General features: G+C 45.7%; 1 protein-coding gene across 1 annotated transcript in view; it reads right to left on the reverse strand.

Annotated features, from left to right (window-relative positions):
- myom1a (myomesin 1a (skelemin)) overlaps positions 1-26,973 on the reverse strand; it is a 151,140-nt gene that overhangs the window by 52,333 nt on the left and 71,834 nt on the right. Inside the window, 6 exon segments of the mRNA XM_064992006.1 lie at positions 5,725-5,812; positions 7,930-8,055; positions 16,711-16,778; positions 20,589-20,648; positions 20,989-21,133; positions 21,377-21,513. Of these exon segments, the coding sequence (XP_064848078.1) occupies positions 5,725-5,812; positions 7,930-8,055; positions 16,711-16,778; positions 20,589-20,648; positions 20,989-21,133; positions 21,377-21,513 (624 nt within the window).

The following is a 26,973-nucleotide window of genomic DNA, read 5'->3' on the forward strand; positions in this document are numbered from 1 at the left end:
AGAGAGCGTGCTATGGAGTAGACGTGCTTTGCTAGAGCTCCGCTCCATTTTGAAACAAATTAGTATTTATCTTAACCTCTCACGACCTATAACTTCAAACAAATATGACAAAGGGAAAAGGCACCAGAAAAGGGAGCGCTAAACAAGATAATTTGAATGAGATGAACAACGAACCAATTTCAACGTCGCCAACCCACGAGGAGTTAGCTGAAGAGGGTAGCTTCCAAGAGTTCCTCACAGAGCCTATGCAAAATTACATACTGGCTGCCATAAACTCACTAAGCAAGAAGGTGGACACAAGGTTGGCTGATATCTCAAAGAGTATTGGGACTTTGGCCGAAACTGTGAAGGCAACTCAGAGAAGGGTGCATGAGGTTGAGCAGACGACAGTCGATCACGAGGCCAGGCTACAGGACATAGAGAAACAGTGCGCAACGTTCAAAAATGACAACAAAACCCTGAAAGCCCGACTGGAAATGCTCGAGTCGCATTCGAGTCGCATTCAAGACGCCAGAACATCGGTACATGTGGCATCCAGGAGGACACTGAGAAAGTAAAATCCACTGAATTTGTCTCGGAGCTGATACCGGCCCTGCTGGGGAGTGAACACTTCAAAACGGCCATCCTGATCGACCGCGCGCACACAGATCTCTGGCAAAGAAGCCGGCCAAGGGCGGGCCACCAAGGCCATTCATTGTACGGCTGCACTATCCCCAGACCAGGGATCTCATCCTCAAGCTGGCTAGTCAAAAGTTCCCTCTTAATTTCAACGGAGCCAGGGTGGCTTTCTACCCAGATCTTACCTTGGAGGTGAGGAATCAACGGAAAGAGTATGATGAGGTACGCAACAAATGCAGGGCGGCCAACATCCGATATGGATTCCTCTTCCCAGCCCGGTTTAAGGTGACAGTCGAAGGATCAACACGTACGTTTGACAACCCAAAAGAGGACCGATCTGTTCTTGACAAGCAAGCTCCCTGGCTGAGGATACAGAACGGCTGTGTCAGCCGGCTAAATGACCAAATACAGGCCAGGAATGTGTTTGGATTTCCGGGCTATGTCTTTCGATTAGAAGATCAGACATTGGATATGATTGATGAGATGTTGTGGCTAATATAGCATAGTTTGGCACATCATGTTTTAGCGCCACTCACCCCCTAACGTGAGAGTTAAGTGTTAAGTGTTATTTAATATTAGCGTATATGCGGATCATCTATAGACGAGTTAGTTCAAGCTGTATGTCTAGACACCCTAAGGTTTGTGTTTTAGCCAAGGAGTGCTTCGTTTGGGTCACTCAGTAAAGGGACGTGAGGGGCGATGTGGTCTGTGTTTTATGATCACATTTATTACTAGTACAGGTGGCATGACAAGCTCCCGCATGGTGGGATTTTTTCTTCTGCGTTTTGTATGACAGCAACAATTTGCTCTAAAATAAGAAATGCCACATAGTGACAGAGCACAGAGTAGACCAGGTGGAATAAAGATAGTCAGCTGGAACTGTAATGGCTTAGGGCATGTGGTGAAACCAGCTAAGGTTTTTTCTCATCTTAAATCACTGGGTGCTGACATAATGCTTCTCCAAGAAACTCATATTAAACGCTCCGCTCAGGCCAAGCTACGAGTTGGCTGGATCGGTCAGATATACCAGTCTAACTTTGATGCAAAAGCGAGAGGGGTAGCAATCCTGATAAGGAAAAACATTCCTTTTGTTTACTCATCCTCCATTTCAGATCCTAATGGTCGGTATATTATTGTGGCTGGGACACTGAATTCGAAACCAGTAACCTTGGTCAATTTATATGGACCCAACTTCGATGATCCATTATTTTTTCAAAAGGTATTTAAGGACATACCAAATATCTCGGATACAAGTGTTATTGTTGGAGGGGACTTTAACTGTACGTTAGATCCTCTTTTAGATGAACAGCTATCAAGGTCACTTCAACAATCAAATGCCAGTGTCTGTCTAAATACATTGATGACAAACCTTAACATTGTTGATATTTGGAGACTGACGCACCCAACAGACAGGGATTACTCTTTCTTTTCATTAGTTCATAAATCATATTCCAGAATTGACTATTTTTTGTTGGACTCCAAACTAATTTCAGCAGCTGAGTCGGTTACCTATCACCCTATTCTAATTACGGACCACTCTCCTGTGTCCATGGTGCTGAAGCTCGACAATATGTCGGCGACCGTGGCGCTTAGACGCATACCTGCTGAAAGATGAGGCTTTTTGTCAGTATTTGAAGGAGCAGATTGACGGGGATGTTGACGCGACTCTACCCTTTGGGAATCTCTAAAGGCTGTGATTAGAGGTTACATTATTTCTTATACATCAGAGAGGAAGAAACGCGCCAATACAAGGCTGAGAGAAATTGAAAGAGAGTTAGGGGAACAGGAGAACGTTATTAGGATGAATTCCTCGTATACAGTCCTTGAGAAGATCACAAAGTTAAAATATGAATACAATACCATCCTTTCGAAACGGGTGGGCTCTTTACTTGCTAGAACGCAACAAAGTTATTTTGAACTGGGTGACAAACCACATAAATTTTTAGCAAGACAGCTAAGGCATGTAGAGCTATTCACAAAATAAAAGACAAGAAGGGTAAAATAGTAACAGATCTGCAGGATATTAATAAATGCTTTGCGCAGTTTTACTCAGAGCTATACCAATCCAAATGCGATGCTAATGATCCACAAACTATGGAACGCTTTCTCGCTGAATGTGAACTTCCTAAACTAGACAGCGGGCAGCTTCTGCACTCGATGCAGGGATAACTTTAGAGGGAATTAACACAGCGATAGCACAATTTCCAAACAGCAAGGCCCCTGGGCCCGATGGATATGTAATAGAATTCTATAAGAAGTACTGTGCCAGTCTATCTCCACTTATGTTGCGAATGTTTAAACAATCCAAAGAAAATGCCAAACTCACGTAAACACTGTATGAGGCTACAGTAGCACTGATCTTGAAAAAAGATAGAGATTCCATGGAGATGTCGTCTTATCGCCCCGTGTCGTTACTCCCCATAGAAAACAAGGTGTTGACAAAGATATTTGGCATTTCCGACATCGTACACCCGGTCCAGACAGGTTTTATCCCTGGCCGACATATATACTACAATTTGAGACGCCTTTTCAACGTAATGTAACCTGATCATAAGGTTGAGGCAGTGGTAATAGCTCTTGATGCAGAGAAGGCGTTTGATCGGATTGAGTGGAAGTATATGATGTCGGTTCTGGAGCACTTCGGGTTCGGAAAGGAATTTATTAATTGGATAAGAATTATTCATGCACACCCAATGGCGTCCGTGGTAACCAATCATGAAATGTTGCAGTCATTCCGCTTGTTCAAGGGTGCCAACAGGGATGCCCTATTTCGCCTGCTCTCTTCGCTATAGCCATGGAACCCCTTGCTACTCGCATTCGGGCATGTGCCGATATAGCTTCTGTTAAAATAAAGGACACACAGCACAAAATGTCCCTATATGCAGACGATGTTCCTTTGTTTTTGTCCAAACCTAAAACTTCTATTCCACCCTTACTTAACTTGATAAACACATTTGGCTCCTTCTCTGGCTACAAGATAAATGGGTAAAAAAGTGAGTTGATGCCAATATCACGGCCTGTGGATATGCAATTTCTGCAATCTACCCCGTTTAGAACAGTGATGGACAAGTTCACAAGCCTTGGCATTGTAGTGACAAGAGACCTTGATCAGCTATTGAAAGCGAATTGGGACATGAAAATATATCAGGTTAAACAAAATATAGATTTTTGGAAAACTCTGAATCTCCTTGGTTGGTCGTATAAATGCTATTAAAATGGTTGTCCTACCCAGGTTTCTTTACCTCTTCCAAAGTTTACCCAATTTCATACCACAAAGCTATTTTAAGAAACTGGATTCAATAGTAACTCCATTTTTATGGGATAACAAGGCAGCCAGAATTTCAAAGAAGCATTTATGCAAGTACAAAATAGAGGGGGGCTTTGACCTTCCTCACTTTAAACTGTATTATTGGGCTGCTAATCTGAACATTGTGTCTTTCTGGAGGGAAAGTTTACCTGTGATGAGACAGAAGGATATGCCTGCATGGCTTTTGATTGAGCAGGCCTCCTGTCAACGTACCTCACTCCCTGCATTTGTTAATAGCCCATCACATGTGAAAAAATCCACTTATGACTCTAACCCAGTCTTTTGTCATACGCTTAGTATCTGGAAACAGATTAGGTATTTTCTTAACATACACACTGTATACATTGACAGCCCAATTTGCCTGAATCATGCTTTCCACCCCGCATTGGATGATGTGGTGTTTTCACAGTGGAGGGAGAAGGGGCTCACAACAATTGGTAATCTATACATAGATGGTCAGTTAGCTTCATTTCAACAATTACAGAGAAAGTTCAACATGCCAACAACACATTTTTTCAGATACCTCCAAATCAGGAATTTCGTAAGGACATATATCCCACAGTATGGCATGAAGCCAAATAGTCCTACATTAGATAGCTTGATCCTTGTCAAACCCCATTCAAAAGGGTCGGTCTCTAGACTGTATGACGTGCTACAGGCCCACATAGAGGTATCCACAGACACCATTAAAAAGCCTTGGGAACAAGAACTTGGGTCAGAAATCTCAGATGAGGACTGGGTAGAAGCTCTCAGGAATATAAACCACAGTTCAGTGAATGCCAGACACAACCTTGTACAGTTTAAGGTGATACACAGGTTACGTTACTCAAAAGTAAAACTGCATAAAATATTCCCGGACACCTCACCACTGTGTGAGAGGTGCAAGCAGGACGAGGGGACGTTGACCCCCTTATTCTGGACATGTCCTAAGTTACATGTTTACTGGGCTCTCATTTTTGATTACTTATCTAGAGCCTTTGATAGAGTTCTAGCCCCAGACCCATTGACCGCTCTGTTTGGTACAGTTGATGGGAATAACCACGAAGGGAAAGCTGTCTCTCTTTGTACTCTATTAGCCAAAAGGCTCATATTGCAATTTTGGAAACTGGAGACTGTACCTACCTTTGAAATGTGGTTACGGGATTTAGGGAATGTAATACATATGGAAAAGATTCGATACAATACCTCCAATAGGAGTCCAATGTTGTACAAAATATGTCAGCCGATACTGGATAAAAGGTCTAGTCCCGCTTCATAACTGGGCTGACGATCTGCTGCTACTCTGGGCTGTACTCCTCAATATTTATTTTTGGCTTAACTACACTGCTTGTAATGACTTTTATTATTTTGTGTATGTGTGAGTTAAGTTTGGTTTTGTCCTCTAAATTGGCCATCCCATTCAACAGTACAATGAATGTCATTGTTAGTATTGTTGTCTTTTTTATTTGATTTTTATCATAAAATAATAAACATATTATTATAAAAAAATAAAAAAGATAAGGTCCTTGTGCTTCCAAAACCGTACCGCAAGCGACAAGTGTTACTGTTCAGATTGAGCATCAGGGCTTTTATCAAAACTCCCCCGTACAGAAGATGATTCAAATAACCAAGTCATCTTCAGAGTTTATTTTAATTAGCTGTGTAGTGCTAGGGCAAAACCAAAGCACCCAGGGGGGGCCATAGGTCAGAGTTTGGGAAACCCTGTTCTAGAAAACAGTAGAGCCATGACAAAGATGTTCTAGAACACAGTATATACATGACATAGGTTGTTCTAGAACACAGTAGAGGTGTCGCAGTACCTGCTTCAGTCAGGTTGAACATGCTCTTGTCTTTTCCTCTGGCATCCTTTAGCTTCACCTCGTACACACCTGCATCCTTTTTGGACAACTGGAAAAGGGTTAGAGTCAGAGAGTAGGACAGTCAGAGACCTGGAAAGACACTCAACCAGCCCTCATCAGTTACAGAGGCAATCTGAGGCTCTGTTCCAAATCACACCCTATTCCCTATACAGTCTCATAGTTCTGGCCAAAAGTAATGCCCAAATGTACACTACCATTCAAAAGTTTGGGGTCACTTAGAAAATTGTCCATTACAATAACATTAAACTGATCAGAAATACAGTGTAGACATTTGTTAATGTTGTAAATGACTATTGTAGCTGGAAACGGCTGATTTTTAATGGAATATCTACATTGGCGTACAGAGGCCCATTATCAGCAACCATCACTCATGTGTTCCAATGACACGTTGTGTTAGCTAATCCAAGTTTATCATTTTAAAAGGCTAAATTATCATTAGAAAACCCTTTTGCAAATATGTTGGCACAGCTGAAAACTGTTGTGCTGATTTAAATAAGCAATAAAACTAGCCTTCTTTAGACTAGTTGAGTATCTGCAGCATCAGCGTTTGTGGGTTCGATTACAGGATCCAAATGGCCAGAAACAAGTAACTTTCTTCTGAAACTCGTCAGTCTATTCTTGTTCTGAGAAATGAAGGCTATTCCATGTGAGAAATTGCCAAGAAACTGAAGATGTCGTACAATTCCGTGTACCACTCCCTTCACAGAACAGAGCAAACTGGCCCTAACTAGAATAGAAAGAGGAGTAGGAGGCCCCTTGGCACAACTGAGCAAGAGGACAAGTACATTTGTGTGTCTAGTTTGAGAAACAGACGCCTGACAAGTCCTCAACTGGCAGCTTCATTAAATAGTACCTGGCAAACACCAGTCTCAACGTCAACAGTGAAGATGCGACTCCGGGATGATGGCCTTCTAGGCAAAAAAAGCCATATCTCAGACTGGCCAATAAAAAGAAAAGATTAAGATGGGCGAAAGAACACAGACACTGGACAGAGGAACTCTGCCTAGAAGGCCAGCATCCTGGAGTCGCCTCTTCACTGTTGACGTTGAGATTGGTGTTTTGTGGGTACTATTTAATGAAGCTGCCAGTTGAGGACTTGTCAGGCGTCTGTTTCTCAAACTAGACACTCTAATGTACTTGTCCTCTTGCTCAGTTGTGCACCGGGGCCTCTTTCCATTCTGGTTAGAGCCAGTTTGCGTTGTTCTGTGAAGGGAGTAGTACACAGCATTTCACGAGATCTTTAGTTTCTTGGCAATTTCTCACATGGAATAGCCTTCATTTCTTAGAACAAGAATAGACTGACAAGTTTCAGAAGAAAGGTCTTTGTTTCTGGCCATTTTAATAGTAGTTTTAATATGTACAACAGTTTTCATCTACTGTCCTGTAGGTTCTCAGTCCAACCCTGTTCCTGGAGATCTACTGTCCTGTGGGTTTTCAGTCCAGCCCTAATTTAGTGTATATGATTCAGCTAGATAAGTTCTTGTTGAGCAGCTAATTGGTAGAATCAGGTGTGTTAAATTAGGGTTGAACTGAAAACCCACAGGACAGTAGATCTCCAGGAAGAGGGTTGAACTGAAAACCCACAGGACGGTAGATCTCCAGGAAGAAGGTTGGGGAGCCCTGCTTTAGACATTAGAAAGTGTCATAATAAAATAACTATTTTTTGGAAGCATCACCAAACAGCACATGCTCACATCTAATCTACTGAGAGTGACAACCATAGACATCAGTCCTATTAGTCTAACTGTATGCTAACTGACAGCGTAGGAGTGTCTGGTATGACATGATATAAGCAAACTGTCATCATGTAAGAGTCTGTGTGTCAGGGAGGGACACTATAGTAGCGTAGTAGGCTGTAAATGTAAGCCGTTAGCATACAGTAGTTATGGTAGGCGTTAGACTGATAGCATATTGTATAGCGTAGCATAGCTGGGTTAGAAGCAATGCTCTTCAAAAGTCAACTGAACCCTTCACAACATCAGACCTGGATTAATGGATGGCAAATACTTGAGCTGTGATTCATTTTAGTCTGACCAGCATGCAGGGCGGGTGGAGCTTGCGCATAGGTTCCATTATACGGACAAGCTACTTCAGAGGCACCTTCCCCGTCTGTGTACCCGCCCTTCCCCACTGCAACTTCCTGACCTTTCCGATGTTGAAGATCAACACCTCGTCCTTCATCTCGATCTTCTTGTAATCAGCATCATCCTCTTCAATCTCCAGTCCGTCTTTGTACCATCTGATCTCTGTCTCTGGCCTGATGTTTCCTATCTACAGGGAGAGAGACACAGAGACACCGTCAGCACACTGAGGACTTAATGGACCCCACTATCTAAATAGCATGAATCCTTCAGTTTAAGATAAAGATATCTGTCTTTTTGCATGGGTTGTGTCTCAATCCACCGCATCCTCTGATGTTCGGAGGAAGGTGGCAGAGCTACAGTGGTGTTCATCAGACTAGGAGACGTCCCGAAAATCGGTCTTCTCATAAAAACGTCTATATGACCCCGCCATCGAAAGCTGAGACTCACGAACATATTGGTTGTTTTGTATTTGTATTTATTATGGATCCCCATTAGTTCCTGTCAAGGAAGCAGCTACACTTCCTGGGGTTTATTATGGATCCCCATGAGTTCCTGCCAAGACATCAGCTACTCTTCCTGGGGTTTATTATGGATCCCCATTAGTTCCTGCCAAGGCAGCAGCTACTCTTCCTGGGGTTTATTATGGATCACCATTAGTTCCTGTCAAGGCAGCAGCTACTCTTCCTGGGGTTTATTATGGATCCCCATTAGTTCCTGCCAAGGCAGCAGCTACTCTTCCTGGGGTTTATTATGGATCCCCATTAGTTCCTGCCAAGGCAGCAGTTACTCTTTCTGGGATCCAGGAAAAATCATTTATATATATATATTTTTAATATACTATATATATTTTTTGAATATTACCTTACTTTCACAGATAGAACCCTACATTCATAGACAGAACCCTACCATCATAGAACCTTACAGTAATAGATGGAACCTTACCGTCAAAGATGGAAACCTTTCATCACAGACATAACCCTATTGTTTTGATCCATAATTGAACCCTACCGTAATTGATAGAATCATACAATCATAGAGTTCCCTACTGTCTTGATCTGTCATAGAACATTACTGTCATAGACAGAACACTATCGTCATAGATATAACTCTACCAATAGAGATAAAAGCCTACCAACATAGAACCTTTATGTTAGATATAACCTTAACATCATAGAACCTTACTGTCTTGAGACGTCATAGAACCTTACCGTCTTAGATCCTTACCATCATAGATACAACCCTACCGTCTTGAACCATCATTGAACCCTACCATCATAGATAGAACCCTATCGTCATATATCAAACCTTAACATCATAGATAGAACCCTATGAAAGATCAAGACAAGGTTCTATCTATGATGTTATGGTTCTATGAAAGATCAAGACAAGGTTCTATCTATGATGTTAAGGTTCGATATACAGTGGGGGAAAAAAGTATTTAGTCAGCCACCAATTGTGCAAGTTCTCTGACTTAAAAAGATTAGAGAGGCCTGTAATTTTCATCATAGGTACACTTCAACTCAAGAAAATCACATTGTAGGATTTTTTATGAATTTATTTCCAAATTATGGTGGAAAATAACCAACGAGAGCGTACAGGTCGCAATAGTGGGTAATGTGTGGGGCTTTGGTGACAAAACGGATGGTACAGTGATAGACTGCATCCAGTTTGTTGAGTAGAGTGTTGGAGGCTATTTTCAGTCGAGGATCGGTAGGATGGTCAGTTTTACAAGGGTGTGTTTGGCAGCATGAGTGAAGGATGCTTTGTTGCGATATAGGAAGCCTATTCTAGATTTAATTTTGGATTGGAGATGCTTAATGTGAGTCTGGAAGTAGAGTTTACAGTCTAACCAGACACCTAGGTATTTGTAGTTGTCCACGTATTCTAAGTCAGAGCCGTCCAGAGAAGCGATGCTGGACGGGCGAGCAGGTGCGGGCAGTGATCGGTTGAAAAGTATGCATTTAGTTTTACTTGCATTAGAGGCCACGGAAGGAGAGTTGTATGGCATTGCAGCTCGTCTGGAGGTTAGTTAACACAGTGTCCAACGAGGGGCCAGAAGTATGCAGAATGGTGTCGTCTGCGTAGAGGTGGATCAGAGAATCACCAGCAGCAAGAGTAACATCATTGATGTATACAGAGAATCGGCCCGAGGATAGAATCCTGTGGCACCCCCACAGAGACTGCCAGAGGTCCAGACAACAGGCCCTCCAATTTGACACACTGAACTCGATCTGAGAAGTAGTTGGTGAACCAGGTGAGGCAGTCATTTGAGAAACCAACACTGTCGAGTCTGCCAATAAAATGTGGTGATTGACATAGTCAAAAGCCTTGGCCAGGTCGATGAATATGGCTGCACAGTTATGTCTTTTATCGATGGCGGTTATGATGTCGTTTAGAACCTTGAGCGTGGCTGAGGTGGAACCATGACCAGCTTTGAAACCAGATTGCATAGCGGAGAAGGTACGGTGAGATTCAAAATGGTCGGTAATCTGTTTTTTAACTTGGCTTTCCTTAGAAAGACCGAGTAGGATAGATATAGGTCTGTAGCAGTTTGGGTCTAGAGTGTCACCCCCTTTGAAGAGGGGGATGACCGCGGCAGCTTTCCAATCTTTGGGAATCTCAGACAATAGGCTAGTAATAGGGGTTGCAACAATTTTGGCAGATCCTTTTAGAAAGAGAGGGTCCAGATTGTCTAGCCCGGCTGATTTGTAGGGGTCCAGATTTTGCAGCCCTTTCAGAACATCAGCTATCTGGATTTGGGTGAAGGAGAAATGGTGGGGGCTTTGGCGGATTGCTGTGGAGGGTGCCGGGCAGTTGACCGGGGTAGGGGTAGCCAGGTGGAAAACATCGCCAGCCGTAGAGAAATGCTTATTGAAATTCTCAATTATAGTGGTTTTATCAGTGGCGACAGTGTTTCCTAGCCTCAATGCAGTGGGCAACTGGGCGGAGGTGCTCTTATTCTCCATGGACTTTAGTGTCCCAGAACCTTTTTGAGTTAGTACTACAGGATGCACATTTCTGTTTGAAAAAGCTAGCCTTAGCTTTGCTTACTGCCTGTGTATATTTGTTCCTAACTTCCCTGAAGAGTTGCATATCACGGGAGCAATTCAATGCTAATGCAGAACGCCACAGGATGTTTTTGTGCTGGTCAAGGGCAGACAGGTCTGGAGTGAACTGAGGACTATATCTATTCCTAGTTCTAACATTTTAGAATGGGGCATGCTTATTTAAGATGGTGAGGAAGTCACTTTTAATGAATAACCAGGCATCCTCTACTGACGGGATGAGGTCAATATCATTCCAGGATACCCGGGCTAGGTCGAATAGAAAGGCCTGCTCGCAGAAGTGTTTTAGGGAGCGTTTGACAGTGATGAGGGGTGGTCGTTTGGTCGTAGACCCATTACGGATGCAGGAAATGAGTCAGTTATCGCTGAGATCTTGATTGAAAACAGCAGAGGTGTATTTGGAGTGCGAGTTAGTTAGGATGACATCTATGAGGGTGCCCGTGTTTACGGATTTGGAATTATATCTGGTCTGTTCATTGTGGGATTGGGGGCATCAAGCTTGGATTGTAGGATGGCCGGGGTATTAAGCATGTCCCAGTTTAGGTCACCTAGTAGCACGAGCTCAGAAGATAGATGGGGGGCAATCAACTCACATTTGGTATCGAGGGCACAGCTGGGGACAGAGGGAGGGCTATAGCAAGTGGCAACAGTGAGAGACTTGTTTCTGGAAAGGGTATGACGACACAGCCTGTTTTTGGGGAGTTTCTCCCATTCTTCTCTGCAGATCCTCTCAAGCTCTGTCAGGTTGGATGGTGAGCGTCACTGCACAGATATTTTCAGGTCTCTCCAGAGATGTTCGATCGGGTTCAAGTCCAGGCTCTGGCTGGGCCACTCAAGGACATTCAGAGACTTGTCCCCGAAGCTACTCCTGCATTGTCTTGGCTGTGTGCTTAGGGTTGTTGTCCTGTTGGAAGGTGAACCTTCACCCCAGTCTGAGGTCCTGAGAGCTCTGGAGCAGGTTTTCATCAAGGATCTCTCTGTGGTTTGCGCCGTTCATCTTTCCCTCGATCCTGACTAGTCTCCCAGTCGCTGATGCTGAAAAACATCCCCACAGCATGATGCTGCCACCACCATGCTTCACCGTAGGGATGGAGCCAGGTTTCCTCCAGATGTGACGCTTGGCATTCAGGCCAAAGAGTTACATTTTGGTTTCATCAGAACAGACAATCTTGTTTATCATGGTCTGAGTGTCTTTAGATGCCTTTTGGCAAACTCCAAGCGGGCTGTCATGTGCCTTTTACTGAGGAGTGACTTCTGTCTGGCCACTCTACCATAAAGGCCTGATTGGTGGAGTTCTGCAGAGTGTGTTGTCCTTCTGAAACGTTCTCCCATATCCACAGAGGAACTCTGGAGCTCTTTCACAGTAACCATCGGAATCTTGATCAACACCCTGACCCAGGCCATTCTCCCCCGATTGCTCAGTTTGGCCAGGAGGCCAGCTCTAGAAAGAGTCTTGGTGGTTCCAAACTTCTTCCATTTAAGAATGATGGAGGCCAATGTGTTCTTGGGACCTTCAATGCTGCAGAAATGTTTTGGTACCCTTCCCCAGATCTGTGCCTCGACACAATCCTGTCTCTGAGCTCTACGGACAATTCCTTCAACCTCAAGGCTTGGTTTTTGCTCTGACATGCACTGTAAACTATGGGACCTTATATAGACAAGTGTGTGCTTTTCCAAATCATGTCCAATCAATTGAATTTACCACAGCTGGACTCCAATCAAGTTGTAGAAACATCTCAAGGATGATCAATGGAAACAGGATGCACCTGAGCTCAATTTCGAGTTTCATAGCATATGGTCGGAATACTTAACTTCTTGAAACTCCCCATCCCGGATCCGGGTTTGTGACTAAAGCCTCAGGCTCATTAGCATAACGCAACGTTAACGATTTCTGAAAATCGCAAATAAAATGAAAATAATGCGTCTGCTCTCAAGCTTAGCCTTTTCTTAACAACACTGTCATCTCAGATTTTCAAAATATGCTTTTGAACCATAGAAATTGACTAATTTGTGTAAGAGTATGCAAAGCTAGCATAGCATTTTGAGTAGCATTTAGCACGCAACATTTTCACAAAAACCAGATAACCAAATAAATAAAATCATTTACCTTTGAAGAGCTTCTGATGTTTTCAATGAGGAGACTCTCAGTTACATACCAAATGCGCAGTTTTTCCTGAAAGCGTCTGTGTGTAGGAGAAATCGTTCCGTTTTCTACATTGCGTCTGGCTACCGAAACGAACCGAAAATTCAGTCACCTACAACGTAAAACTTTTTCCGGATTAACTACATAATATCGACCGAAACATGGCAAACGTTGTTTGGAATCAATCCTCAAGGTGTTTTTTCACATATCTCTTCATTGATATGCAGTTCGTGGAAGCTTGCTTTCCTCTCTGTATCCCATGGAAAAATACTGGCAGGTGACTTTTGTGCACCAATTTCGGCGCAGGACACCGGGCGGACACCTGGTAAATGTGGTCTCTTATGGTCAATCTTCCAATGATCTGCCTACAAATACGTCACAATGCTGCAGACACCTTGGGGAAACGACAGAAAGGGCAGGCTCATTCCTCTCGCATTCACAGCCATATATGGAAAACAGAGCCTCAAAAATCCTGCTCATTTCCTGGATGCCGTCTCATCTTGGTTTTGCCTGAAGCTCACGTTCTAGGACACGCACAGAAAATATCTTGGTAGTTCTGGACACGTCAGAGTGTTTTCTTTCGAATGCTATCAATTATATGCATAGTCGAGCATCTTTTTGTGACAAAATATCTTGTTTAAAACGGGAACGTTTTTCATCCAAAAATGAAATAGCGCCCCCAGAGCATCAACAGGTTAAATAATTAAGGTATTTCTGTCTTTTATTTGTAATAAATTTGCAAACATTTCTAAAAACGTGTTTTGATTTGTCATTACGGGTATTGTGTGAAGATTGATGAGGATTTTTGAGTTAATCTATTTTAGAATAAGGCTGCAACATAACAAAATGTGGAAAAGTCAAGGGGTCTGAATACTTTTCGTATGCACTGTATAAGCTTAACGTCAAAGATAGAACCTATTGTCATAGAACCATTTTGTCACAGATAGAACATTTATGTTATAGTAGAACCTTACATAATAGATAGAACCTTACCGTCATTGAACCATTCTGTTAGATACAACTTTCCTTCATCGATAAAACCCTACCATCAAAGATAGATCCTTACTGTCAAAGGACCTTACAGTAATATATAGATAGTACCCTACCATCATAGATTTAAAAATCCTACTGCCATAGATAGAAACTTACCATTATAGATAGGACCCTACTGTCATAGACAGAACCCTTCTGTTAAAGGTAGAACCCTCCTGCCATAGAACCTTTGTCATAGATAGAACCCTATCGTAACCCATAATTGAATCCTTCAGTCATAGACAGTTCCCTACCGTCTTGATCCGTCATAGAACATTACCGTCAAAGATAGAAGCCTAACATCATAGATAAAACACTACCATCGTATAACCTTTCTGTTAGATAGAACCCTACCGTCACATAACCTTTCTGTTAGATAGAACCCTGCTGTCTTGATCCATCATAGAACCACACTGTCATAAATATAATCCTACCGTCTTCATTCATCATAGAACCTTACCATCATAGATCAAGTCCAACCATTATAGATAGAACCCTACCATCATAGATAGAACATAACAGAAAGGTTATATCTATGATGGTAGGGTTATATCTATAATGTTAAGGTTCTATCTATGACAGTAGGGTACTGTCATAGATAGAAACCTACCATCAAAGATATAACCTTAACATTATAGATAGAACACTGCCATCATATATTGAACCTTATTGTCATAGATATGACCGTACTGTCAAAGATATAACCCTATCTATGACAATAAGGTTCAATCTATGATGGCAGAGATATCTATGATATTAAAGTTATATCTTTGACAGTATGGTTCTAACATCATAAAAACGTATCGTCATAACCCTTGAATGAGTAGGTGTGTCCAAAAGTTTGACTGGTACTGTAGATAGAAGCTTGCCATCATAGACAGAACCATACAGTCATAGAAACATTCTGTTATAGATCCTTACCATCATAGGATAGTATCTATAACAGAATGGTCTATCGTCATAGATACAACCCTTCCTTCTTGATCCATCATAGAACACTACCATCATAGACAAAACCTTACTGCTAAAGGTAACTTCATAGAGGAAACCTAACCATCATAGATGTAACCTTACTGCTATAGCTATAACCTACAGTCATAGATGAAACCTAACCATCATAGATGAAACCGCCATAAATAGAGCCCTACCAAATAAATAGAACTGTAGAATCACAGATAGAACCCTACCATCGTAGACAGATCCTTACGTCATAGAACCCTACAGTAATATATAGAACCCTACCATCGTAGACAGATCCTTATGTCATAGAACCCTACAGTAATATGTAGAACCCTACCATCGTAGATAGATCCTTATGTCATAGAACCCTACAGTAATATATAGAACCCTACCATCGTAGACAGATCCTTATGTCATAGAACCCTACAGTAATATATAGAACCCTACCATCGTAGATAGATCCTTATGTCATAGAACCCTACAGTAATATATAGAACCCTACCATCGTAGATAGATCCTTATGTCATAGAACCCTACAGTAATATATAGAACCCTACCATCGTAGATAGATCCTTACGTCATAGAACCTTACAGTAATATATAGAATACTACCGTCATAGAATACAACCTAACCGTCACAGACAGAGTCCTTCTGTTAAAGATGGAAACCTACCATCATAGAACCTTTTTTATAGATATAACCCTACGGTCTTGACCTGACATAGGGAAGGGAAAGGGGGATACCTAGTCAGTTGTCCAACTGAAATGTGTCTACCGTCAAAGATAAAACCTACCCTCATACATCCTTACCATATATAGAACATTACCATCATAGATCGAACCTTACAGTCAAATATGGAGCCCTGCTGTCATAGATAGAATCCTACCGTCATAGATATAACCCTACCGACATAGATATAAAACCCTACCATCATAGATATAAAAATCTACCGTCATAGATAGAAACTTACCGTCATAGATAAAACCTACTATCATAGATAAAACCTTACCGTCATAGATATAACCCGTCATAGATATAAAACCCTACCGTCATAGATAGAAACTTACCGTCATAGATAAAACCTACTGTCATAGATAGAACCTTACCGTCATAGATAAAACCTACCGTCATAGATAGAACCTTACCGTCATAGATAAAACCTACCGCCATAGATAGAACCTTACCGTCACAGATAAAACCTGTCATAGATATAAAACCCTACCGTCATAGATAGAAACTTACCGTCACAGATAAAACCTACTGTCATAGATAGAACCTTACCATCATAGATAAAACCTACCGTCATAGATAAAACTTTACCGTCACAGATAAAACCTACCGTCATAGATAAAACCCTACTGTCATAGATAGAACCTTACCATCATAGATAAAACCTACCGTCATAGATAAAACTTTACCGTCACAGATAAAACCTACCGTCATAGATAGAACCTTACCGTCATAGATATAACCCTACCGTCATAGATATAACCCTACCGTCATAGATAAAACCTACCGTCATACATCCTTATCATATATAGAACATTACCATCACAGATCAAACCCTACAGTGAAATATGGAACCCTGCCGTCATAGACAGAACCCTACCATCATAGAACCTTACTGTTATGGAACCTTACCGTGGCCTTCAGCAGCACGTTGCATTCTGGGGTGACCTGGAAACCAAGATAGTCCACGAAGTGAGGACCTGAGAAAGACAACAGATAGAGTTAATTCCCGCTACTGGACAGCACTCTGCAGACAACAGACAGAGTTAATACCGCTACAGGACAGCACTCTGCACACAACAGATAGAGTTAACACCGCTACAGGACAGCACTCTGCAGACAACAGACAGAGTTAATACCGCTACAGGACAGCACTCTGCAGACAACAGATAGAGTTAATACCGCTACAGGACAGCACTCTGCACACAACAGATAGAGTTAACACCGCTACAGGACAGCACTCTGCAGACAACAGACAGAGTTAATACCGCTACAGGACAGCACTCTGCAGACAACAGATAGAGTTAATACCGCTACAGGACAGCACTCTGCAGACAACAGACAGAGTTAATACCGCTACAGGACAGCACTCTGCACACAACAGATAGAGTTAATACCGCTACAGGACAGCACTCTGCAGACAACAGACAGAGTTAATACCGCTACAGGACAGCACTCTGCAGACAACAGATAGAGTTAATACCGCTACAGGACAGCACTCTGCAGACAACAGATAGAGTTAATACCGCTACAGGACAGCACTCTGCAGACAACAGATAGAGTTAATACCGCTACAGGACAGCACTCTGCACACAACAGACAGAGTTAATACCGCTACTGGACAGCACTCTGCAGACAACAGATAGAGTTAATACACAGGACAGCACTCTGCAGACAACAGACAGAGTTAATACCGCTACAGGACAGCACTCTGCACACAACAGACAGAGTTAATACCGCTACTGGACAGCACTCTGCAGACAACAGACAGAGTTAATACCGCTACAGGACAGCACTCTGCAGACAACAGACAGAGTTAATACCGCTACAGGACAGCACTCTGCACACAACAGACAGAGTTAATACCGCTACAGGACAGCACTCTGCAGACAACAGACAGAGTTAATACCGCTACAGGACAGCACTCTGCAGACAACAGATAGAGTTAATACCGCTACAGGACAGCACTCTGCAGACAACAGACAGAGTTAATACCGCTACAGGACAGCACTCTGCACACAACAGACAGAGTTAATACCGCTACAGGACAGCACTCTGCAGACAACAGACAGAGTTAATACCGCTATACACTCTGCAGACAACAGGACAGCACACTCTGCAGACAACAGATAGAGTTAATACCGCTACAGGACAGCACTCTGCAGACAACAGATAGAGTTAATACCGCTACTGGACAGCACTCTGCAGACAACAGACAGAGTTAATACCGCTACAGGACAGCACTCTGCAGACAACAGATAGAGTTAATACCGCTACAGGACAGCACTCTGCAGACAACAGACAGAGTTAATACCGCTACAGGACAGCACTCTGCAGACAACAGACAGAGTTAATACCGCTACAGGACAGCACTCTGCAGACAACAGATAGAGTTAATACCGCTACAGGACAGCACTCTGCAGACAACAGACAGAGTTAATACCAGCACTCTGCAGACAACAGGACAGCACTCTGCACACAACAGATAGAGTTAATACCGCTACAGGACAGCACTCTGCAGACAACAGACAGAGTTAATACCGCTACAGGACAGCACTCTGCAGACAACAGACAGAGTTAATACCGCTACAGGACAGCACTCTGCAGACAACAGACAGAGTTAATACCGCTACAGGACAGCACTCTGCAGACAACAGACAGAGTTAATACCGCTACAGGACAGCACTCTGCAGACAACAGATAGAGTTAATACCGCTACAGGACTGCACTCTGCAGACAACAGACAGAGTTAATACCGCTACAGGACAGCACTCTGCAGACAACAGACAGAGTTAATACCGCTACAGGACAGCACTCTGCAGACAACAGACAGAGTTAATACCGCTACAGGACAGCACTCTGCACACAACAGACAGAGTTAATACAGGACAGCACTCTGCAGACAACAGACAGAGTTAATACCGCTACAGGACAGCACTCTGCAGACAACAGACAGAGTTAATACCGCTACAGGACAGCACTCTGCAGACAACAGACAGAGTTAATACCGCTACAGGACAGCACTCTGCAGACAACAGACAGAGTTAATACCGCTACAGGACAGCACTCTGCAGACAACAGATAGAGTTAATACCGCTACAGGACAGCACTCTGCAGACAACAGACAGAGTTAATACCGCTACTGGACAGCACTCTGCAGACAACAGATAGAGTTAATACCGCTACAGGACAGCACTCTGCAGACAACAGATAGAGTTAACACCGCTAGACAACAGACAGAGTTAATACCGCTACAGGACAGCACTCTGCAGACAACAGACAGAGTTAATACCGCTACAGGACAGCACTCTGCAGACAACAGATAGAGTTAACACCGCTACAGGACAGCACTCTGCAGACAACAGACAGAGTTAATACCGCTACAGGACAGCACTCTGCAGACAACAGATAGAGTTAATACCGCTACAGGACAGCACTCTGCAGACAACAGACAGAGTTAATACCGCTACAGGACAGCACTCTGCACACAACAGATAGAGTTAATACCGCTACAGGACAGCACTCTGCAGACAACAGACAGAGTTAATACCGCTACAGGACAGCACTCTGCAGACAACAGACAGAGTTAATACCGCTACAGGACAGCACTCTGCAGACAACAGACAGAGTTAATACCGCTACAGGACAGCACTCTGCAGACAACAGACAGAGTTAATACCGCTACAGGACAGCACTCTGCAGACAACAGATAGAGTTAATACCGCTGCAGGACTGCACTCTGCAGACAACAGACAGAGTTAATACCGCTACAGGACAGCACTCTGCAGACAACAGACAGAGTTAATACCGCTACAGGACAGCACTCTGCAGACAACAGACAGAGTTAATACCGCTACAGGACAGCACTCTGCACACAACAGACAGAGTTAATACCGCTACAGGACAGCACTCTGCAGACAACAGACAGAGTTAATACCGCTACAGGACAGCACTCTGCACACAACAGACAGAGTTAATACCGCTACAGGACAGCACTCTGCAGACAACAGACAGAGTTAATACCGCTACAGGACAGCACTCTGCAGACAACAGACAGAGTTAATACCGCTACAGGACAGCACTCTGCAGACAACAGATAGAGTTAACACCGCTACAGGACAGCACTCTGCAGACAACAGACAGAGTTAATACCGCTACAGGACAGCACTCTGCAGACAACAGATAGAGTTAACACCGCTACAGGACAGCACTCTGCAGACAACAGACAGAGTTAATACCGCTACAGGACAGCACTCTGCAGACAACAGACAGAGTTAATACCGCTACAGGACAGCACTCTGCAGACAACAGATAGAGTTAACACCGCTACAGGACAGCACTCTGCAGACAACAGACAGAGTTAATACCGCTACAGGACAGCACTCTGCAGACAACAGATAGAGTTAATACCGCTACAGGACAGCACTCTGCAGACAACAGACAGAGTTAATACCGCTACAGGACAGCACTCTGCACACAACAGATAGAGTTAATACCGCTACAGGACAGCACTCTGCAGACAACAGATAGAGTTAATACCGCTACAGGACAGCACTCTGCAGACAACAGACAGAGTTAATACCGCTACAGGACAGCACTCTGCAGACAACAGATAGAGTTAATACCGCTACAGGACAGCACTCTGCAGACAACAGATAGAGTTAATACCGCTACAGGACAGCACTCTGCAGACAACAGATAGAGTTAATACCGCTACAGGACAGCACTCTGCAGCAATATAATATCAATCATCTAACAACATGACAAGTGCAAAACAATATATTCCACACCTTGTCTTCTGATCCATTCAGCATGTTCAAACTCTGACTTTTTCTGGAGCTCTCTGAACTCTGGAGAAGTAGAAGAAGTTAAACATAATAAATAAATATAATACATAATAATAATATAATAAATAAAACAAAATAAATAATAAACAGTTGTCAGAATAGTAACCTATAGGAACACAGCCATATTTCACCACAACAACACTTCCCCCCAGACAGTTGTCAGAATAGGAACCAACACTACACCAAAGCCATCACATGAACATGCAGTTTGAGTCTAAACACTACTGGTCTTCTCCTACCCCCTAGTGGACACAACATGTCACTGCTATCAGAGCCACACCCACTGCATGGTGACTGAACCCCTGTGGTGGCAGTCATGGTAACAGTTGGGGTGTGGCCTTACCTTCTCCAATCAGCACCAGGCTGGTGGACCCCTTGGCCTTCCCGTCCACGAGGTTAAAGGTGAATGTTCCCTCGTCTGTGACCGCGAGAGAGTCCATGAACATCTCAATGATGCCTGAGTTCTTGTCAAAGTTCATTTGGTATTTCTAGAGGAGGGAAATGTGACACAGAAATGTGAGAACATGCTTGCTTGGGAGTGTTCTTTTGTGTGTGTGTGTGTGTGTGTGTGTGTGTGTGTGTGTGTGTGTGTGTGTGTGTGTGTGTGTGTGTGTGTGTGTGTGTGTGTGTGTGTGTGTGTGTGTGTGTGTGTGTGTTCTGACCATAATGTGTGTTGATGATTGAGATGTGTGTGAGAGTGTTTTCTGACAGTGATGTTTGTGTTTCCTCACCTCTCCGTTCTCTACGATCACATCATTAAAGACATAGTCCACATGGCAGCCAGTGGTGAACTTCTCAACCTGGGTCCAGAACCTCACACGACCCTTCTCCAGGAGCTCCATGGCCATCTGAGTCTTGAAGGGAATGACTGGGGAGGAGGAGAGAGTGACACAGCATCAGTACAGAGAGAGAAGAGGAGGGACAGGGTGAGGGGTGGAGACACAGGGGGACAGAATGGAGACCGGGGGGACAGGGTGAGAGGAGGAGAGTCAGGGGCACAGAATGAGAGGAGGAGAGCGGGGGGACAGAGTGAAGGAGGAGGGACAGGGGGACAGAGTGAAGGAGGAGGGACATAGGGGACAGAGTGAAGGAGGAGAGACAGGGGGACAAAGTGAAGGAGAAGAGACAGGGGGACGGAGTGAAGGAGGAGAAACATGGGGACAGTGTGAAGAAGGACAGAGTGAAGGAGGAGATACTGGGGGACAGAGTGAAGGAGGACAGAGTGAAGGAGGAGAAACATGGGGACAGAGCGAAGGAGGAGAGACATGGGGACAGAGTGAAGGAGAGGAGACATGGGAACAGGGTGAAGGAGGAGAAACAGGGGGACAGAGTGAAGGAGGACAGAGTGAAGGAGGAGAGACAGGGGGACAAAGTGAATGAGGAGAGACGGGGACAGAGTGAATGAGGAGAGACAGGGGGACAGAGTGAATGAGGAGAGACAGGGGGACAGAGTGACGGAGGAGAAATAGGGGACAGAGTGACGGAGGAGAAATAGGGGACAGAGTGAAGGAGAAGAGACAGGGGGACAGAGTGAAGGAGGAGACAGGGGACAGGGGGAAGGAGGAGAGACATGGAGACAGAGTGAAGAGGGAGAGTCAGGGGGACAAAGTGAAGGACTAGAGACAGGGAGACAAAGTGAAGGAGAAGAAACAGGGGGACAGAGGGAAGGAGGACAGAGTGAAGGAGGAGAGACAGGGGGACAGAGTAAAGGAGGAGAAACAGGGGGACAGAGTGAAGGAGGACAGAGTGAAGGAGAAGAGACATGGGGACAGAGTGAAGGAGGACAGAGTGAAGGAGGAGAGACAGGGGGACAGAGTGAAGGAGGAGAGACAGGGGGACAAAGTGAAGGAGAAGAGACAGGGGGACGGAGTGAAGGAGGAGAAACATGGGGACAGAGTGAAGAAGGACAGAGTGAAGGAGGAGATACTGGGGGACAGAGTGAAGGAGGACAGAGTGAAGGAGGAGAAACATGGGGACAGAGCGAAGGAGGAGAGACATGGGGACAGAGTGAAGGAGAGGAGACATGGGAACAGGGTGAAGGAGGAGAGACAGGGGGACAAAGTGAATGAGGAGAGACGGGGACAGAGTGAATGAGGAGAGACAGGGGGACAGAGTGACGGAGGAGAAATAGGGGACAGAGTGACGGAGGAGAAATAGGGGACAGAGTGAAGGAGAAGAGACAGGGGGACAGAGTGAAGGAGGAGACAGGGGACAGGGGGAAGGAGGAGAGACATGGAGACAGAGTGAAGAGGGAGAGTCAGGGGGACAAAGTGAAGGACTAGAGACAGGGAGACAAAGTGAAGGAGAAGAAACAGGGGGACAGAGGGAAGGAGGACAGAGTGAAGGAGGAGAGACAGGGGGACAGAGTAAAGGAGGAGAAACAGGGGGACAGAGTGAAGGAGGACAGAGTGAAGGAGAAGAGACATGGGGACAGAGTGAAGGAGGACAGAGAGACAGGGGGACAGAGTGAAGGAGGAGAGACAGGGGGACAAAGTGAAGGAGAAGAGACAGGGGGATAGAGTGAAGGAGGAGAGACATGGGAACAGAGTGAAGGAGGAGAGACAGGGGAACAGAGTGAAGGAGGAGAGACAGGGGGACAGAGTGAAGGAGGAGAGTCAGGTGGACAGAGGGAAGGAGGAGAGACAGGGGACAAAGTGAAGGAGGAGAGAGAGGGGGACAGAGTGAAGAAGGAGAGTCAGGGGGCAGAGTGAAGGGGGAGAGTCAGGGGGACAGAATGAAGTAGGAGGGACAGGGGGACAGAGTGAAGGAGGAGAGACAGGGGGACAAAGTGAAGGAGGAGAGACAGGGGGACAAAGTGAAGGAGGAGAGACAGGGGGCAAGAATGGAGACCGGGGGACAGGGTGAGAGGAGGAGAGTCAGGGGCACAGAATGAGAGGAGGAGAGCGGGGGGACAGAGTGAAGGAGGAGGGACAGGTGGACAGAGTGAAGGAGGAGGGACATAGGGGACAGAGTGAAGGAGGAGAGACAGGGGGACAGAGTGAAGGAGGAGAGACAGGGGGACAAAGTGAAGGAGGAGAGACAGGGGGACAAAGTGAAGGAGAAGGGACAGGGGGACTGAGTGAAGGAGGAGAAACATGGAGACAGAGTGAAGGAGGACAGAGTGAAGGAGGAGAAACATGGGGACAGAGCGAAGGAGGAGAGACATGGGGACAGAGTGAAGGAGGAGAGACATGGGGACAGAGTGAAGGAAAAGAGACATGGGAACAGGGTGAAGGAGGAGAAACAGGGGGACAGGGTGAAGGAGGAGAGAGAGGGGGACAGGGTGAAGGAGGAGAAATAGGGGGACAGAGTGAAGGAGGACAGAGTGAAGGAGGACAGAGTGAAAGAGGAGAAACATGGGGACAGAGCAAAGGAGGAGAGACATGGGGACAGAGTGAAGGAGGAGAGACATGGGGACAGAGTGAAGGAGGAGAAACATGGCGACAGAGTGAAGGAGGAGAGACATGGGAACGGAGTGAAGGAGGAGAGACAGGGGGACAGAGTGAAGGAGGAGAAACAGGGGGACAGAGTGAAGGTGGACAGAGTGAAGGAGGAGCGACATGGGAACAGAGTGAAGGAGGAGAGACATGGGGACAGAGTGAAGGAGGAGAGACATGGGAACAGAGTGAAGGAGGAGAAACATGGGAACAGGGTGAAGGAGAAAAGACAGGGGAACAGAGTGAAGGATGAGAGACAGGGGGACAAAGTGAAGGAGGAGAGACAGGGTGAAGGAGGAGAGACATGGGAACAGAGTGAAGGAGGAGAAACAGGGGGACAGGGTGAAGGAGGAGAGACATGGGAACAGAGTGAAGGAGGAGAGACAGGGGGACAGAGTGAAGGATTAGAGACAGGGGGACAGGGTGAAGGAGGAGAGATAGGGGAGAGAGTGAAGGAGGAGAGACATGGGGACAGAATAAAGGAGGAGAAACAGGGGGAAAGAGTGAAGGAGAAGAGACATGGGGAGAGAGTGAAGGAGGAGAAACATAGGGACAGAGTGAAGGAGAAGAGAAACGGGGACAGAATGAAGGAGGACAGAGTGAAGGAGGGGACACAGGGGGACAGAGTGAAGGAGGAGAGACAGGGGGACAGGGTGGAGGAGAGACATGGGGACAGAGTGAAGGAGGAAAAACAGGGGGAAAGAGTGAAGGAGGAGAGACATGGGGACAGAGTGAAGGAGGAGAAACGGGGACAGAATGAAGGAGGACAGAGTGAAGGAGGAGAAACAGGGGGACAGAGTGAAGGAGGAGAGACATGGGAACAGAGTGAAGGAGGAGAGACAGGGGGACAGAGTGAAGGAGGAGAAACAAGGGGACAGAGTGATGCAGGAGAGACAGGGGGACAGAGTGAAGGAGGAGAGACATGGGGACAGAGTGAAGGAGGAGAAACAGGGCGACAAAGTGAAGGAGGAGAAACAGGGGGACAGAGTGAAGGAGGAGAAACAGGGGGACAGAGTGAAGGAGAAGAGACAGGGGGATAGAGTGAAGGAGGAGAGACATGGGAACAGAGTGAAGGAGGAGAGACAGGGGAACAGAGTGAAGGAGGAGAGACAGGGGGACAGAGTGAAGGAGGAGAGTCAGGTGGACAGAGGGAAGGAGGAGAGACAGGGGACAAAGTGAAGGAGGAGAGAGAGGGGGACAGAGTGAAGAAGGAGAGTCAGGGGGGCAGAGTGAAGGGGGAGAGTCAGGGGGACAGAATGAAGTAGGAGGGACAGGGGGACAGAGTGAAGGAGGAGAGACAGGGGGACAAAGTGAAGGAGGAGAGACAGGGGGCAAGAATGGAGACCGGGGGACAGGGTGAGAGGAGGAGAGTCAGGGGCACAGAATGAGAGGAGGAGAGCGGGGGGACAGAGTGAAGGAGGAGGGACAGGTGGACAGAGTGAAGGAGGAGGGACATAGGGGACAGAGTGAAGGAGGAGAGACAGGGGGACAGAGTGAAGGAGGAGAGACAGGGGGACAAAGTGAAGGAGGAGAGACAGGGGGACAAAGTGAAGGAGAAGGGACAGGGGGACTGAGTGAAGGAGGAGAAACATGGAGACAGAGTGAAGGAGGACAGAGTGAAGGAGGAGAAACATGGGGACAGAGCGAAGGAGGAGAGACATGGGGACAGAGTGAAGGAGGAGAGACATGGGGACAGAGTGAAGGAGGAGAAACATGGCGACAGAGTGAAGGAGGAGAGACATGGGAACGGAGTGAAGGAGGAGAGACAGGGGGACAGAGTGAAGGAGGAGAAACAGGGGGACAGAGTGAAGGTGGACAGAGTGAAGGAGGAGCGACATGGGAACAGAGTGAAGGAGGAGAGACATGGGGACAGAGTGAAGGAGGAGAGACATGGGAACAGAGTGAAGGAGGAGAAACATGGGAACAGGGTGAAGGAGAAAAGACAGGGGAACAGAGTGAAGGATGAGAGACAGGGGGACAAAGTGAAGGAGGAGAGACAGGGTGAAGGAGGAGAGACATGGGAACAGAGTGAAGGAGGAGAAACAGGGGGACAGGGTGAAGGAGGAGAGACATGGGAACAGAGTGAAGGAGGAGAGACAGGGGGACAGAGTGAAGGATTAGAGACAGGGGGACAGGGTGAAGGAGGAGAGATAGGGGGAGAGAGTGAAGGAGGAGAGACATGGGGACAGAATAAAGGAGGAGAAACAGGGGGAAAGAGTGAAGGAGAAGAGACATGGGGAGAGAGTGAAGGAGGAGAAACATAGGGACAGAGTGAAGGAGAAGAGAAACGGGGACAGAATGAAGGAGGACAGAGTGAAGGAGGGGACACATGGGGACAGAGTGAAGGAGGAGAGACAGGGGGACAGGGTGGAGGAGAGACATGGGGACAGAGTGAAGGAGGAAAAACAGGGGGAAAGAGTGAAGGAGGAGAGACATGGGGACAGAGTGAAGGAGGAGAAACGGGGACAGAATGAAGGAGGACAGAGTGAAGGAGGAGAAACAGGGGGACAGAGTGAAGGAGGAGAGACATGGGAACAGAGTGAAGGAGGAGAGACAGGGGGACAGAGTGAAGGAGGAGAAACAAGGGGACAGAGTGATGCAGGAGAGACAGGGGGACAGAGTGAAGGAGGAGAGACATGGGGACAGAGTGAAGGAGGAGAAACAGGGCGACAAAGTGAAGGAGGAGAAACAGGGGGACAGAGTGAAGGAGGAGAAACAGGGGGACAGAGTGAAGGAGGAGAGACATGGGAACAGGGTGAAGGAGGAGAGACAGGGGGACAGGGTGAAGGGGTAGAGACATGGGGACAGAGTGAAGGAGGAGAAACAGGGGGAAATAGTGAAGGAGAAGAGACAGGGGGACAAAGTGAAGGAGGAGAAACAGGGTGAAGGAG

The sequence above is a fragment of the Oncorhynchus masou genome, chromosome 17 (assembly GCF_036934945.1).
Source record: "Oncorhynchus masou masou isolate Uvic2021 chromosome 17, UVic_Omas_1.1, whole genome shotgun sequence".
Classification (NCBI taxonomy): domain Eukaryota; kingdom Metazoa; phylum Chordata; class Actinopteri; order Salmoniformes; family Salmonidae; genus Oncorhynchus; species Oncorhynchus masou.